The sequence below is a fragment of the Cokeromyces recurvatus genome, assembly GCF_025118155.1.
Source record: "Cokeromyces recurvatus strain NRRL 2243 chromosome Unknown BX663scaffold_1, whole genome shotgun sequence".
Lineage (NCBI taxonomy): Eukaryota > Fungi > Mucoromycota > Mucoromycetes > Mucorales > Mucoraceae > Cokeromyces > Cokeromyces recurvatus.
In genome coordinates, this window is record NW_026251387.1 from 1258617 (window position 1) to 1272342 (window position 13726).

The 13726-nt window shown below is 30.8% G+C and overlaps 4 protein-coding genes across 4 annotated transcripts; 3 read left to right on the forward strand and 1 right to left on the reverse strand.

Moving 5' to 3' along the window:
• Nucleotides 1–81: 81 nt before the first annotated feature.
• BX663DRAFT_492490 (armadillo-type protein) lies at nt 82–5195 on the forward strand. Its single transcript, XM_051525217.1, has 14 exons — nt 82–253; nt 334–503; nt 575–690; nt 770–861; nt 922–1223; nt 1281–1515; nt 1577–1632; nt 1683–2840; nt 2919–3452; nt 3524–3722; nt 3811–4146; nt 4203–4391; nt 4462–4633; nt 4698–5195. The coding sequence occupies exons 1-14, from the start codon at nt 203–205 to the stop codon at nt 4973–4975; spliced, it is 3888 nt and encodes a 1295-aa protein (XP_051387925.1). The 5' UTR covers nt 82–202; the 3' UTR covers nt 4976–5195.
• Nucleotides 5196–6736: 1541 nt separating this feature from the next.
• BX663DRAFT_492496 (uncharacterized protein) lies at nt 6737–8679 on the forward strand. Its single transcript, XM_051525218.1, has 9 exons — nt 6737–6906; nt 6977–7059; nt 7116–7254; nt 7339–7413; nt 7466–7604; nt 7671–7812; nt 7873–8327; nt 8405–8544; nt 8614–8679. Exons 2-9 carry the CDS (start codon nt 6985–6987, stop codon nt 8646–8648), a joined length of 1200 nt encoding a protein of 399 aa, XP_051387926.1. The 5' UTR covers nt 6737–6906; nt 6977–6984; the 3' UTR covers nt 8649–8679.
• BX663DRAFT_492500 (uncharacterized protein) lies at nt 8680–10041 on the reverse strand. The gene is made up of 6 exons (XM_051525219.1): nt 9711–10041; nt 9546–9631; nt 9427–9466; nt 9140–9356; nt 9013–9070; nt 8680–8942 (listed from the first exon to the last, which is right to left on the reverse strand). The coding sequence occupies exons 1-6, from the start codon at nt 9783–9785 to the stop codon at nt 8711–8713; spliced, it is 708 nt and encodes a 235-aa protein (XP_051387927.1). The 5' UTR covers nt 9786–10041; the 3' UTR covers nt 8680–8710.
• A 64-nt stretch (nt 10042–10105) lies between these two features.
• On the forward strand, nt 10106–12544 carry BX663DRAFT_492511 (Ppx/GppA phosphatase family-domain-containing protein). The gene is made up of 2 exons (XM_051525220.1): nt 10106–10650; nt 10713–12544. Exons 1-2 carry the CDS (start codon nt 10260–10262, stop codon nt 12221–12223), a joined length of 1902 nt encoding a protein of 633 aa, XP_051387928.1. The 5' UTR covers nt 10106–10259; the 3' UTR covers nt 12224–12544.
• The last annotated feature ends 1182 nt before the right edge of the window (nt 12545–13726 follow it).

Consider the following 13726-nt stretch of genomic DNA (forward strand, 5'->3'; position numbering starts at 1 on the left):
TTTATTAAGGTTCTCTTCTTTTCACTTTAAACTCAGAATATGCTTTTATACGAATCTTCATTATGTTATTTTTTGTCTTTCCCCTCCCCTCCGTTGTTCTTATTAGTAAGTAAAGAATGAATATATGCGTTAAACTTTTCTTTTTATACTTATAAATCAACAGTTAACTGGGATTGTGTATTTAGACAAACTATAAATTACCATGTCGCATCAAGGAACAAACGCGTACATGGTTGCCAGCTTACTAGAAAAGGTGAATATAAACGTCATTAATGATATCAAGCAAAATTATTTAATCTATATTCTTTAAATAAAAATAAAAATAAATACTAGATGAGTAATGAAGATAGAGATTTTCGTTACATGGCTCTTAATGATCTAATGAGCGAACTTCAAAAAGCTTCTTTTAACATGGAGTATGTAATTGAAAATAAAGTTGTCAAAGCTGTTTTACAACTTATGGACGATAAAAACAGTGAAGTTCAAAATCTAGCTGTTAAGTGGTATGCATAATATATATATATTTTTTGAATACATTTGATATATAAATAATAACGAATAAAAAACGAGCAAGTCTTGGACCATTAGTTAAGCAAGTTAAAGAAGAGAGTTTATGCCAAATTATGGATCTTCTTAGTGAATTTGCTTCACAACAAAAAAATGACGAATTACGTGGCATCGCTAGTGTTGGTAAGAAATACGAAATAAATATATTATGTCATTTTTTTTTTCTCTCCTTTATTTACAATATGTAATGATTTTTTTTTAGGATTAAAAACAGTTGTAGTTGAAGTCGACCCTGATAGAGGAAATCAAGTCTGTGCTAGAATAATTCCTAAATTATTAAACACTATTCAAAATGTAAATAGGAAATAATATTACGAAAAATAACATATTTACTTTTTTTGCTATTTTGTATAGGTGGAAGCAGCATATGAAATGCAAATGGATACTCTGGATATTTTGGCAGAAGTGTTGGCAAAATTTGGTGGACAAATTTCTGTTGAACAACAAACAGATATTCAAAATATTTTATTACCTTTACTTTCTTACAACCGTGCCGCTGTCCGTAAGAAGGTTACAGTTGCAATTGGATATCTTGTTGTGCATCTTAATGATGAATCATTTAATCAAGTATTTGCTTTCTTATTGGAAGGTTTACGTAACGATGTTGGTTCGAGTGAAAAAATCAGAACTTTAGTCCAATGTGCAGGCGTTTTAAGGTAGTACTCATATAGCTCCCTATTAAAAGAATACTAACATTTTATATATGCAACTAGTCGTTATAGCGCTGCACGTTTGGGCGCACATTTATCACAGATAGTGCCTATTATTAACAAATATACTGTTAACGCTGATGAAGATGATGAATTACGTGAAATTTGTCTACAAACTCTTGAATCTTTCATTCTCAGATGTCCTACAGAAATTGCACCTTTTGTTCAAGAGATAACAAATCTTGCTTTGGAATATATTAAGTATGATCCTAATTTTGTTGAAGACGATGATGAAGAGGTAAATTACAATCTTTATATCTATTTAAAATAAAAATCATATAATGAATATAATTTTAAAGGTGGATGATATGGAACTTGAAGACGAAGAGGAGCAAGATGAATATGATGACATAGCGTAAGTGAAATGAAATATAGATAAAATTGACTTGCTAAAATTATTTGTAGTGATTATTCTGATGATGATGATGATATGTCCTGGAAAGTCCGTCGATCTGCTTCTAAAGTTTTGTCAGCTATTATTGAAACAAGATTGGATTTATTACAACAGCTTTATGAAAATGTGGCTCCTGTATTAATTAGTCGATTTAAGGAACGCGAGGAAACTGTTCGTGTTGATATTTTGCAAACATTTATCAGCCTTTTAAGACAAACAGATGTTTATGGTGGCAATGCTGAAGAATATACTCGTCAATTCAATATATCTAGTATGAATGATGAATTGGATCTTTTAACTACAGCGTGTCCCTATTCTTCTTCATCTATGGAAACTATAAATGGTCCCAGGCAATTACTTCAAGATCAAGTTCCCAGCTTATGTCGTGCTCTTTCTAAACAGCTTAATACAAAATCTATACAGACACGTCAAATTGGTTTCCATTTACTACGTGAAGTCTTAATTGTCTTACACGGTGGATTAAAGGATCAAATGGAATTATTCTTTCCTGCTATTGAATCATCTCTCTCTACCACAACTGCTGAACAACAACATGCTTCTTCTTCTAATTTAAAGATTGAAGTTCTTTACTTCCTGAGACTCTTTTTCCGTAATCACCCAGCCGATCATATTCACGCATTTATTCATCATTTAGCTCCTTCTATTATTAAGTCTGTTTCTGACCGTTTCTACAAAATTACTTCTGAAGCATTCTTGGTCTGTATTGAGTTACTTAAAGTGATTCGACCTATTTATCGTGAAAAGTCCGGCAAATACCAAGTCTCTTCTATAAAGGATACAAACAATATAAAATATGTCAATGACATTTTTGAAGTAACTTTGAAGACTTTAAATACGAGTGATGCAGATCAAGAAGTGAAAGAGAGGTCTATTATGTGTCTTGGAACATTACTAGCTCATGTATGTGATGTTCTTCAGTCAAAGCAAAAACAAGCCTGGGATGTTCTTTTAGAAAGATTAAGAAATGAAGTAACTCGTTTGATCAGTGTTAAGACTCTTGCTATTGTCTGTCAAAGTCCTGTTGCTGCAGGTGAGGAATTACAAAGATGCGTTCTTGTTGCTGTTGATGAAATATCGCTATTTTTGCGAAAGAGTAATCGTCCTTTACGTGTTGCCAGTTTAGAATGCTTAATTATTTTGATTCAAAGGTATATATTCATACATATAATATAATAATTTATTTATTAATTTTTTTTTTCCTGATTTGTTTTATATACCATTTTAAGATTTGGTCAAATTATACCTGCAAAGAGCTTTTCAAGCTTATTAACTGAATTGAAACCTTTGATTTCTGATTCTGATCTTCTTCTTTTACCTCTTGCCTTAAATGTAGTACAATCAATTTTGGTTACTAGTCCCCAATCAGTAAATGAGATTAAAGTATCTATTCTACCTTCTTTATTCAAGTTAATTGAATCTCCCTTACTTCAAGGTTCTGCTTTGGATAGTTTATTAAATATGTTCGCCGCATTCGGTAAAGTTAATCCTGCAGATTATCAAACTTTAGTCAATGGACTTGTTCATCCTCTTTTGAACGTTAAAACGGCTACTGGTGTCGCTGCGGGTGGTGTTGCTGCAGTATCAAACAAACAAGCAGCATCTACTGTAGCACAATGTGTTGCTGTATTGGCAGCTAATGCTAACCAAATGAATCGTAATCAAACTGTCAAAGAATTTCAATCTTATATTTTAAATCCTACTATTAATGATTCGATAAAGTATTTAAGTCTTTTAAGTATTGGTGAAATTGGTCGTAGAATGTAATCTATTCTCATATAAATATACATCAAACTACTAACGATTAATTTGACTAATTTTACATTATTTATAGTGATTTATCTGAATTCCCAGAAATCAATGAACAAGTTATCCATTTGTTTTCTGCTCAATCTGAAGAAATTAAATTTGCCGCTGCCTTTGCATTGGGTAATATTTGTGTTGGGAACATTAATAACTACCTTCCACCTATTGTTTCCCAAATTAAAGAAGAACCAAAAAAACGTTATTTATTATTACATGCTTTGAAGGAGGTAAGCTTATATAATATATGAGTTGGATTTTTTTTTTTAAGAGTCATTTTTTGTATGAAACTTATATGTATATATTGCTTTTTTCTAGGTTATTACTCGAAATGAAAGTAAAAACGATATTAGTAATAATTCATTAAGTAATGCTGCTGATGAAATATGGACACTTCTTCTTGAGAGTAGTGAAACAGATCAAGAAGAGGGAACACGTACCGTTGTAGCCGAATGTTTGGGTAAACTTGCATTGACCGATCCCTCAAAGTTTTTACCCCAGTTAGAAGATCGTTTAGAATCATCCTCTTCTCATGTTAGAGCAGCAGTGGCAACTGCAATCAAATATGCTGTTGTTAATCCTTCATCAGATTACGATGAATTTCTCAAACCTATTATGGTCAAGTTTTTGAACCTCTTGGAAGACTCTGATTTGGTACAAATTAAAAATAATAATGATAGTAATTGTATTATTAATTCCCTTCTTATTAGAATGTACGACGTTTAGCCTTGTTAACTCTAAATTCTGCTGCCCATCGTAAACCGTATCTGATCAGGAATACACTTGATCAACTTATTCCTTTATTGTATGCAGAAACTGTAGTAAAGGAGGAACTTATCCATACTGTTGAAATGGGCCCATTCAAACATAAAGTAGATGATGGTCTTGAGATCAGAAAGGTATGTTTTCATATCCGTTTTATTGAAGGAAGAAATTAAACTCTACTATAATGATTATTATTATTTATAGGCTGCATATGAGTGTATGTATACACTTCTAAGTACATGTTTAGATAAAGTTGATGTCTATGGATTCCTTGATCATATTCGAGCTGGTTTAGACGACCAACATGACATTAAAATGCTTGCTTATCTTATGCTTGTTCGTATTAGTAAAGTTGCTCCTGCTGCTGTTTCACAAAGTAAATATTTATATACACACATATAAATGTGTATTTTGTTACTAAAAAAACATCTTTTATTTAGGATTAAATGATTTTGTTGAGCCATTCAAGACAACACTTGACTTTAAGATGAGAAGCAATGCTGTCAAACAAGAGGTTGAAAAAAATCAAGAGTTAATTCGAGCTGTCCTTCGATGTATTGTTGCTTTGTATCCTCTTTCTGATCCTAGTATGTCACCTGGATTTGAAATGTTTGTGATGAATGTCAGAACTGGTCCATTTGCTGAAGAATATCGATTAGCGTTTGCTGAAGCTGAAGGTAGAGAGAATCGTTCTAATGATTACATGGATTTATCTTAAAAGGAAACAAGTCAATATATAGTTATACATAAATAAAAAATGAGTTTTATTACATTTTTTATGTGCATACGTATTTATTTAACACAGTCATACCCCCTCCCCCTCTGGACCCATTAGGGAAATAAAGGAGTTACTAACTAGATTTCAAGTTCGATTTATTTTACTTGTTAAAAATAAAATAAAATAAAAATGACCAATGAGTACGAGTACATTATTTGATTAGAGTGATAATGGGTAAAAGTTATCATAAGGATAATAAAAGGCAACAGCTACTAGGGAGTTATTTAAAACATGAATGAAAGGATACGAACATGCTCAATGTGAGGGAGGGAGGGAGAATCGTTGATAACTAAAGGATTGGAGTTAGATTTCATATATATATTTTTTGAATCTTGATACTGTTGGTTCTCTTCTGGACGAATTAAAAATAAAATGCAGAGGCTGTGTTTTACCTAATATTAGGCGACGTGAGATGTCAGTTTAGATCCATTTTCTATTATTGTAGACTACAGTGCATCCAAATCATTGTTACGATAAAAAATAAAATTATACTTGAATAGATGGTGAATAGATAATCATGATACAAGAAATTAGAGAGACTTGACAAGTCTTTGAAAGTAGTTGGTTATACTTTCATATACTTGTGGTACAGTAAGTAATAAAACTGGACTCAAAATAACTCTTTTTTTTTTTGCTTATTTCCTTCAAAAATCAAATGTTTAAACTAGTATTCACTTTTGATTATAATAACTTGTCTTTGGGAGTTACATTTTTTTTTTTTATTTGATTAGAAAAGTTTATTTTTTACTTTGATAAACATCATTACCTATGCTTATCAGTTATAAAAAAAAAAAAGACAGGAAAGAAGAAAGATATCTCACGTCGCCTAATATAAGGTAAAACATAGTTTCTGCATTTTATTTTTAATTCGTCCAGAAAAGAACTAGCAATATCTAGATTCAAAATAAAAAAACTACCTTGTTTTTCAGTACTAAGAATGGAGTTAACTCTATTATATTGGTTATCTATAACTCATGTTGCTGGACATAGTTGATTACTTGAATAATGCCTGGACTGGTCGTCCGGGTAGTCTACCGAAATTATACGTCTATCATCCAAATATTAGTTATTTTCGAGTATATGTAATAATATGGCTTACAAATGCACCAATGATTATACATCTCTTCGACTATTAAAGATCTATTTTCATTTCTACTCAATCAACTCCCAAAACAAAATAAAATAAAAATAGCAAAATAATCGTCACTCTATCATCTCCCCCCTCCCTAACTCGTCTACTTTTCCCTTTGGAATATATGATGACATTGCTATTTGCCATATCCTGCTCGAACCCAACAATCTGTTTCATGACAGAATACACACACACACACATACCCTCACATTACACCTAATCTTAACCTAATTTTTTTTTCTTCTTTTCGTTACATGGTAATAACTAATACTTGTATTATCAATCTATTTTCTTTAGAATTTGATATTTATTTTTTTATTTCCTCTCTTCAATTGCTTTTTGGTTTATCAAGCTTTTAGATCGAACTAGCTTGAGCAGTACAGTATATACTCCATACTATGTGCTCACATTAGGCCGATTTTTTTTTTTTTTAAAAAATAAAATAAAAATTCAATCGTATTGATTTGCAGAATAATGGAGGAGATTGAAAAATTAGCATTACCAACAATTGTGGTATAAGTAAATAAAAAAAAAGAGAGAGACGGATTTTGTAGTTATCCTCCGCCTTTCTTCTTTTCCTTTTAATAGTAATAGCATGTCCAACTCCTATAGTTTAGCTAATTGTTCAAAAAGAAGAGTTTCATATTTTTATGACCGTAAATTAAATATATCGCATTTCTTATTTTATTTGCTAAATCTATCTTCATAGACGATGTTGGTAATTTCAACTATGGACCAGGTAACGTTATTTGAATTACAAGCTTTTTTTTTTTTCCTCCTCTATATATTAACATGTTAAATCACATTAGGTCACTATATGAAGCCCAAACGTATGCATATGGTCCATAATATGGTTGTGAACTATGGCCTTTATAAAAAGTTGGATATTGTGGTAAGATAAAGTATATACATATATACAAGAACATGTATTAACTGAATTGCTATAAGAAACCTACACGATGTACAGCTTATCAAATGACTCGTTTTCACTCTGATGACTATGTCAATTTTTTACAGACAGTGACACCTGATAATTTAGAAGAACTTGCCATGAAATATGGCGGTTTAGAACAAGGAATTGCACGATGTAATTTTTTTTCTTTTCTTTTTTTTTTTTTTTTTGAAAAATATAGTAAGAAATAAGAACTAGTTGAACTAATTTATGTTACAGTTAACGTAGGAGAAGATTGTCCTGTATTTGAAGGTTTATTTGAATTTTGTTCAATTTCAGCTGGTGGCTCAATTGGTATAATATTTTATAAAATAATATGCAAAATTTTATTTACATATTGCTTTAGGTGCTGCAAATAAATTATTAAACGGTGAAGCTGACATTGCTATTAATTGGTCTGGAGGGCTTCATCATGCTAAAAAAACAGAAGCATCCGGATTTTGTTATGTTAATGATATTGTATTAGGCATTTTAGAATTATTAAGGTAAACTGGGAATACAAATATTTGTATATAATACAAATCAATAGGCTAACTTTTAATACTTTATAGATATCATCAGCGTGTACTCTATGTTGACATTGATGTGCATCATGGCGATGGTGTTGAAGAAGCCTTTTATACTACAGATCGAGTCATGACTTGTTCTTTCCATAAGTTTGGTGAGTTCTTTCCTGGTACTGGCGACATTAAAGTAAATTTCTTCAAAATAGAAAAAAAAAAAAAAATTGTGACTGAGATTACATAATGTTAGGACACTGGACTTGGAAAAGGAAAACGATATGCAGTTAATGTACCTTTAAGAGATGGAATTAATGATGAAACTTATAAAAGTGTATTTCGGCCAATAATTCAACGTATTATGGATTGGTTTAGACCTGGTGCTGTTGTTCTTCAATGTGGTGGTGATTCATTAGCTGGTGATAGATTGGGCTGTTTCAATCTATCTATGCGTGGTCATGCATCCTGCGTAGAATTTATAAAATCATTCAACATACCAATGATGATGGTAGGTGGAGGTGGATATACAATTCGTAATGTAGCAAGAACATGGACATTTGAAACAGGCTTAGCGGTTGGAGAGGATTTAACAAAAGAAGAATTACCATATAATAACTATTTTGAATATTACGGTCCAGAATATAAATTAGATGTACCCTCCAACAATATGGTGAATCACAATACACGCGAATATTTAGATCGCATTATGTAAGCTTCCAATATAAAATATATACGTATTATATGTACATAGTTAATTAATATAAACATATCTTTTTTTTTTTTAGTGCAAGAATTATCGATAACCTAAGATGCTTACCATTTGCTCCTTCAGTGCAAACTCAAGAAGTTCCAGGAGATTTCAACTTGGATGACTATAACGATGGTGAAGATAGTGAAGCAGAAGACGCAGATAATCGACAAACACGTGAGTTATATATATACATATTTATATGCTTATTTGTTTATTTACTCTATTTTTTTTCCTTTAATATAGAGCGTCATAAATTAGAAAATATGGGAGTATTGTGATATAAAAAATGAAGTTTTATTGTAAAGGATACATATATCGTTCATTATATATAATAAATTATTTAGTTGGTAATGTCATATTTTTGGATTGGAAAATGCTCGTAAAAATCTAATAAATCTGTCACAACGTCTCGTACTGCTTGAACTGATATATTTTCAGATGCACCCCACATATCAACATACTCACTCATTGACATAGACATTTCTGCTTGAGTTGTACGAAGTGCAAGGTATAGACAACCAAGACCAATACTTGGTATTGAATGGGATAATGCAATTTTAGGTGAACACAAACTAATAAGAACTATAAGTATTAAATATGTATACATGTATATATATATTTCATTTTTGTTTCAATGATTACCTATCCCAAACATACATCCATGCCAATCGAGCAATTGTACTCATTTCTGGCTCCATATCTTTTGTTGTTGTTGTTGTTAAAAAAAAGGGAATTAGCAACTATATACACAACATCCGATCTATATTACCATTTTCTATTCGTTTCCAGATTTCTTTTTGTAAAGAATGATGATGTCTTTTTGAATGCTTTTTTGCTTCATCCATTATAAAATATCGAATGGATCCTAAACCTCTCAATACATTCAAACAATGTGCAAATGGTAATTCCATTTCTAAATCGAAACCTAATGCTCTAACTAATAAAAGTTCACTAGTTACAAGCGAAGACCTCATTTTGAAATAATTCTTAATAATAATTAAGTGTTTTTGTTATAGAAATACAATATGTAAGAGAAAAAAAAAAGGAAAAATATACCTCATCAACGTCTAGTGTTGCTTCATTTGGATGATAATATCTATACAAATATATAAAAGAAAAGAAACTGTTTATATACACGCAAATAATTATATACACAAACATATTCATAAGGATACCTATATCCGACATTGACTAAATCTCTCACTTTTCGAGGAACTTCTGTCGCTTTACAAGCTAATTGTAAACAAGTTGTTGTTAATAACTAATGGGAAACAAAGTGCGCGTTAATTAACCAAAGGGTCATTTTCGAAAAAAAAAATAAAATAAACTGCATGAATTACTTCAGGATTTTTATAAAGTGCATCTTCTTCATTAATAATCCCGTCTAAATTGATAACTTTTTCCTTATTATCCATAAAAGCATTGAACCGATGAAAATAGAGTATGGCAGTTGCTGTAGTTCTAATAGGTCTAATACATGAGAGTATGTATGGGTGTTAAAAGTGTGTATCATATTTTATTTTATAACTTTCATTTACAAATCTAACATAGAACTTGCTTGCCGTAAAAACTGAATAGCGGCTATATTAGGTATTAAAGGTATTGTTTTAGTATCTACAGTATCTATCATTATATAATAAAAATAAAATAAAATAAAATGAAAAAAAAAAAAAAAAAAAAAAAAAAAACTCTAAAAATAGTAGCTTTTTTTTTTTTTGTTTTGTATTAGAGATATTATAAATGTATTAGTTTCAATTGGATAATATTATAACGCTTAATAATGAACACATTTTTGTTTTTCTTCAACTTCTTTCTTCAACTTCTTTTTTTTAAAAAAAACTTCTTTTTTCAACTTCTTTTGTTTAATTTTCATAAAATAAAATTTCCAAATGACAGACAATGCACCTATTAAAGCGCCATTTGGTGTAGTAGATATGGGCTCCAATGGTATTCGATTTGGCATTGTTAGTGCACTTGCACGCCATTTACCGGTTGCTTATGAAGAAAGAGCACCTATTGCTCTCCTCGATGCTCAAGGAGATGATTGTGTCATTCCAGACGATGTCATAGATCAAGTCATTACAAGTTTTCTAAGATTTAAAAAGCTATGTCAAGACGCTAAAGTAGAACCAAATGATATTCGTGTCATAGCTACCGAGGCAACACGTATTGCTGCTAATAGTAAAGAATTTCTCCACAAAATTTATCAAGCAACTGGCTGGAGAGTATCACTTTTATCAAAGCAGGAAGAAGCTTTGATTTCTGCTTCTGGTATTGTAGGTAAAAGTAATTATAAAAATGAAAACTTTATTAGTCATGTACTGACTACTTTGTTATGCAAGGTTCCTTTAATCACGTGAATGGCTTGACTATGGACCTTGGTGGTGGATCAGTTGAAATTAGTTATGTAATGACCTCGGCATATTTAGATAGTAATAATAATGATGATGATAGCAACTCATTGATAAAAGATAGTATCCGTGTATCTACACATCCAGTATCATTACCTTATGGTGCTGCAGCTTTAAAGAGAAGACTAGCAAAATGTGAATCAAAAGATGAAATGAATGATCTTTATAATGAATTAGTCGCTAAACTAAAGAAGGCTCATGATGAAGCTAAGCTACCGAAAACATTATTGCACAAAGATGGATATAAAGTATACATGAGTGGTGGTGGATTTAGAGCAATAGGCTATCTTTCAATGGCAATAAATGCTCAAGATAAAATTATTCCAAGAAGAAGTACAAAACGTAAGCATATGTATCCTATTCCAATCATTAATGGCTATTCGATTACTGGAAGAGAATTAAAAGATCTTGTAAAACATTATCGTTATCGAAATCCTCGTGAATTGATGAAAAAGTTAAAAGTATTTCGTATATCAAAAAGACGTGCTGGTATGATTCCTGCATCTTGCTTCTTATTAAGTGCAATCTTAGAAGTGTTCAAGGTAAAACGGGTTTACTTTAGTGAAGGCGGTGTTAGACAAGGATTTTGTTATCAATTGTTACCTCTTGAAGAAAAAATAAAGGATCCATTCTTAGAAGGTGTTAAGGCATATGCTGCGCAGTCAGCGTTTGCATTGTCACAAGCGGAATTTGATGCTATTTATGCCATTCTTGTAAACGCCTTACCTGAGCTTTACTTGGATCCAATGCATCCTTTACAGCTATATCGCTTACTTCCTGCTGCTATTCATCTTTCCAACATTACTTCACATTATCCAAAGGAGACGCGTGCCTTTGTTGCATTTCATATGCCATTAGCAGGCGGCCCTTTAGCTAATGTGCCCGGTTTAAGTCATCGTGAGCGTGCTATTCTATCCATTCTATTGGCTTTTCGTCAGGGAGGATCTGTTCCCGACCCTATCTTTTATGCAGTTCAAGCTTTCATTGGTCGTAAGGGAATTTCGGTTTGTAAATATGTTGGAAGATTAATGGAATTAGTATTTGCTGTATCACCATTACATCCTGGCATTGGTCTAATTGATAGCGGACTTTCCTTTACTACGATTATTCACAATCATAATTGTACAACGGATAGCGAAGATGAAAATAGTAATAACAGTAGCAGTAGTAGTAGTAGTAGTGACTGCAGCAGTAGTGACTCAGATTCTGTATATGAAGATAATGATAGCGAATTTGAAGATAATGATGCTACTAATTATCCTTCCATGCAATTACGTATCACATTACCCGAGCGATTTTCTCCTTTAGTAGATGCTCCAGCTGTGATGTCTGTCATTGAAAGTTTAGATAAGAAAGTGAACACAAAGAAATTTGACATGGACGAAGAACGTAGACCCCTAAAATGCCCAAACTTATTTTCTGTTGAAGTAATTAGAAAATAATAAAGCGATATCTCTATTGTATATTTGTTGTATATTGGCTTGTTAATACATTACGTATCAATATATAAGTTGAGTTTGTTACCATAAGTTGCTGAAAAGAAGTTTAGGAGAGTTTGCTCTATTGACTCATTCCTGGATATAAATACATACCAGTAATAATATATAGAGAATGATACATCATCATACGAGTAACTTCAAGGCTGCCCTATAAAATTTGTACTTGACAGTATGTCTATGTATACCGAGTATAGTTTGATTACTAGATACAGTGTAGTTTTGAATAAAATGTTTATTATTATAATCATTTATATCCATTGTAAATACAGAGTAAACATAGTTTTTATTGATATCTTCCATCTAAGATGTATAGTCCATGTTTATTTCAGAATAATTTATAGAAAAAAAAAATTGGATATGAATACTACTTGCTTAAAATTTTTCAACATAAAGTAAGCAGTCAACGTGAAAAATAAGTTCAAGCTGAAGAACGAATTAATTGTGTTAGTAATTCTGTGGATTTTAGAATATATACTGAGTATAGAAGACATGAATCTTTAAATGCATTTACAGTTGTATAAAAGCTAAAGTAAATTGTGATTCATAGTAGCATTCCTATGCATATATCATTACATTATATACTTGGAAGAATTAATACTATACTAGATATGATATTAATTTTAAAGCATATAATCCTGCTGAAAATACAATCAGAGCTCGACTCAATTAATAGTATTAGTATCGTCATACTTGATATAATGAACTTTTTCTTAATCAAGCTCTGCTCCTTTTTATTTTGGATATCTTGTTCAAGTTCTTTGACTTGCTTACAAGATAATCAATACCAAAAAATATATATATATAGATATATGATGTAGTATTATAATCTTTTATGTTAAATTTTCCTCCTCCTTCAAATTATGCTTTTATAGCTTCCAGTAATAAATGATTAATTCACATACAAACATAGGATTTAGGAATAGTTACAAATCAGTTTAAAAAGCTTTGGAATCTGTGATAGTAGTCAATTGTGTTAGTATTATATATAGTACACACAAAATGTCTTTTTGATACAAGTTGTAATCATTTTTTACAACTACAAAAGTAAAGAACGTTTATTTTACTCATATCCAAAGTTTTTTTTTTTTTTTTTTTTTTTTTATCAACTACGTTTTTCCTACTATCCTTTTCTATCTATAGATTTTATGGTATAAATTTCTATAATTAATTAAGACAAGTAACTGATTGTTAGTCTAGTATCGTAGATGATTATTAGGAGGGTGCTCCTGTACCTTGCTTCTTCTTCTTACAATTTTCCCTCAAATGATACACTATACGTGTCCTAAATATGTATCCTTGCATTTCTTTGTCATGGATTTGATCTTTTAATTCAACCAATCATCCCCACCTACATTATATGTGTATATATGTGTATATACATGTATATACATGTATATATATATCTATATATCTATATATATATGTATATATTTATACATATTTGGA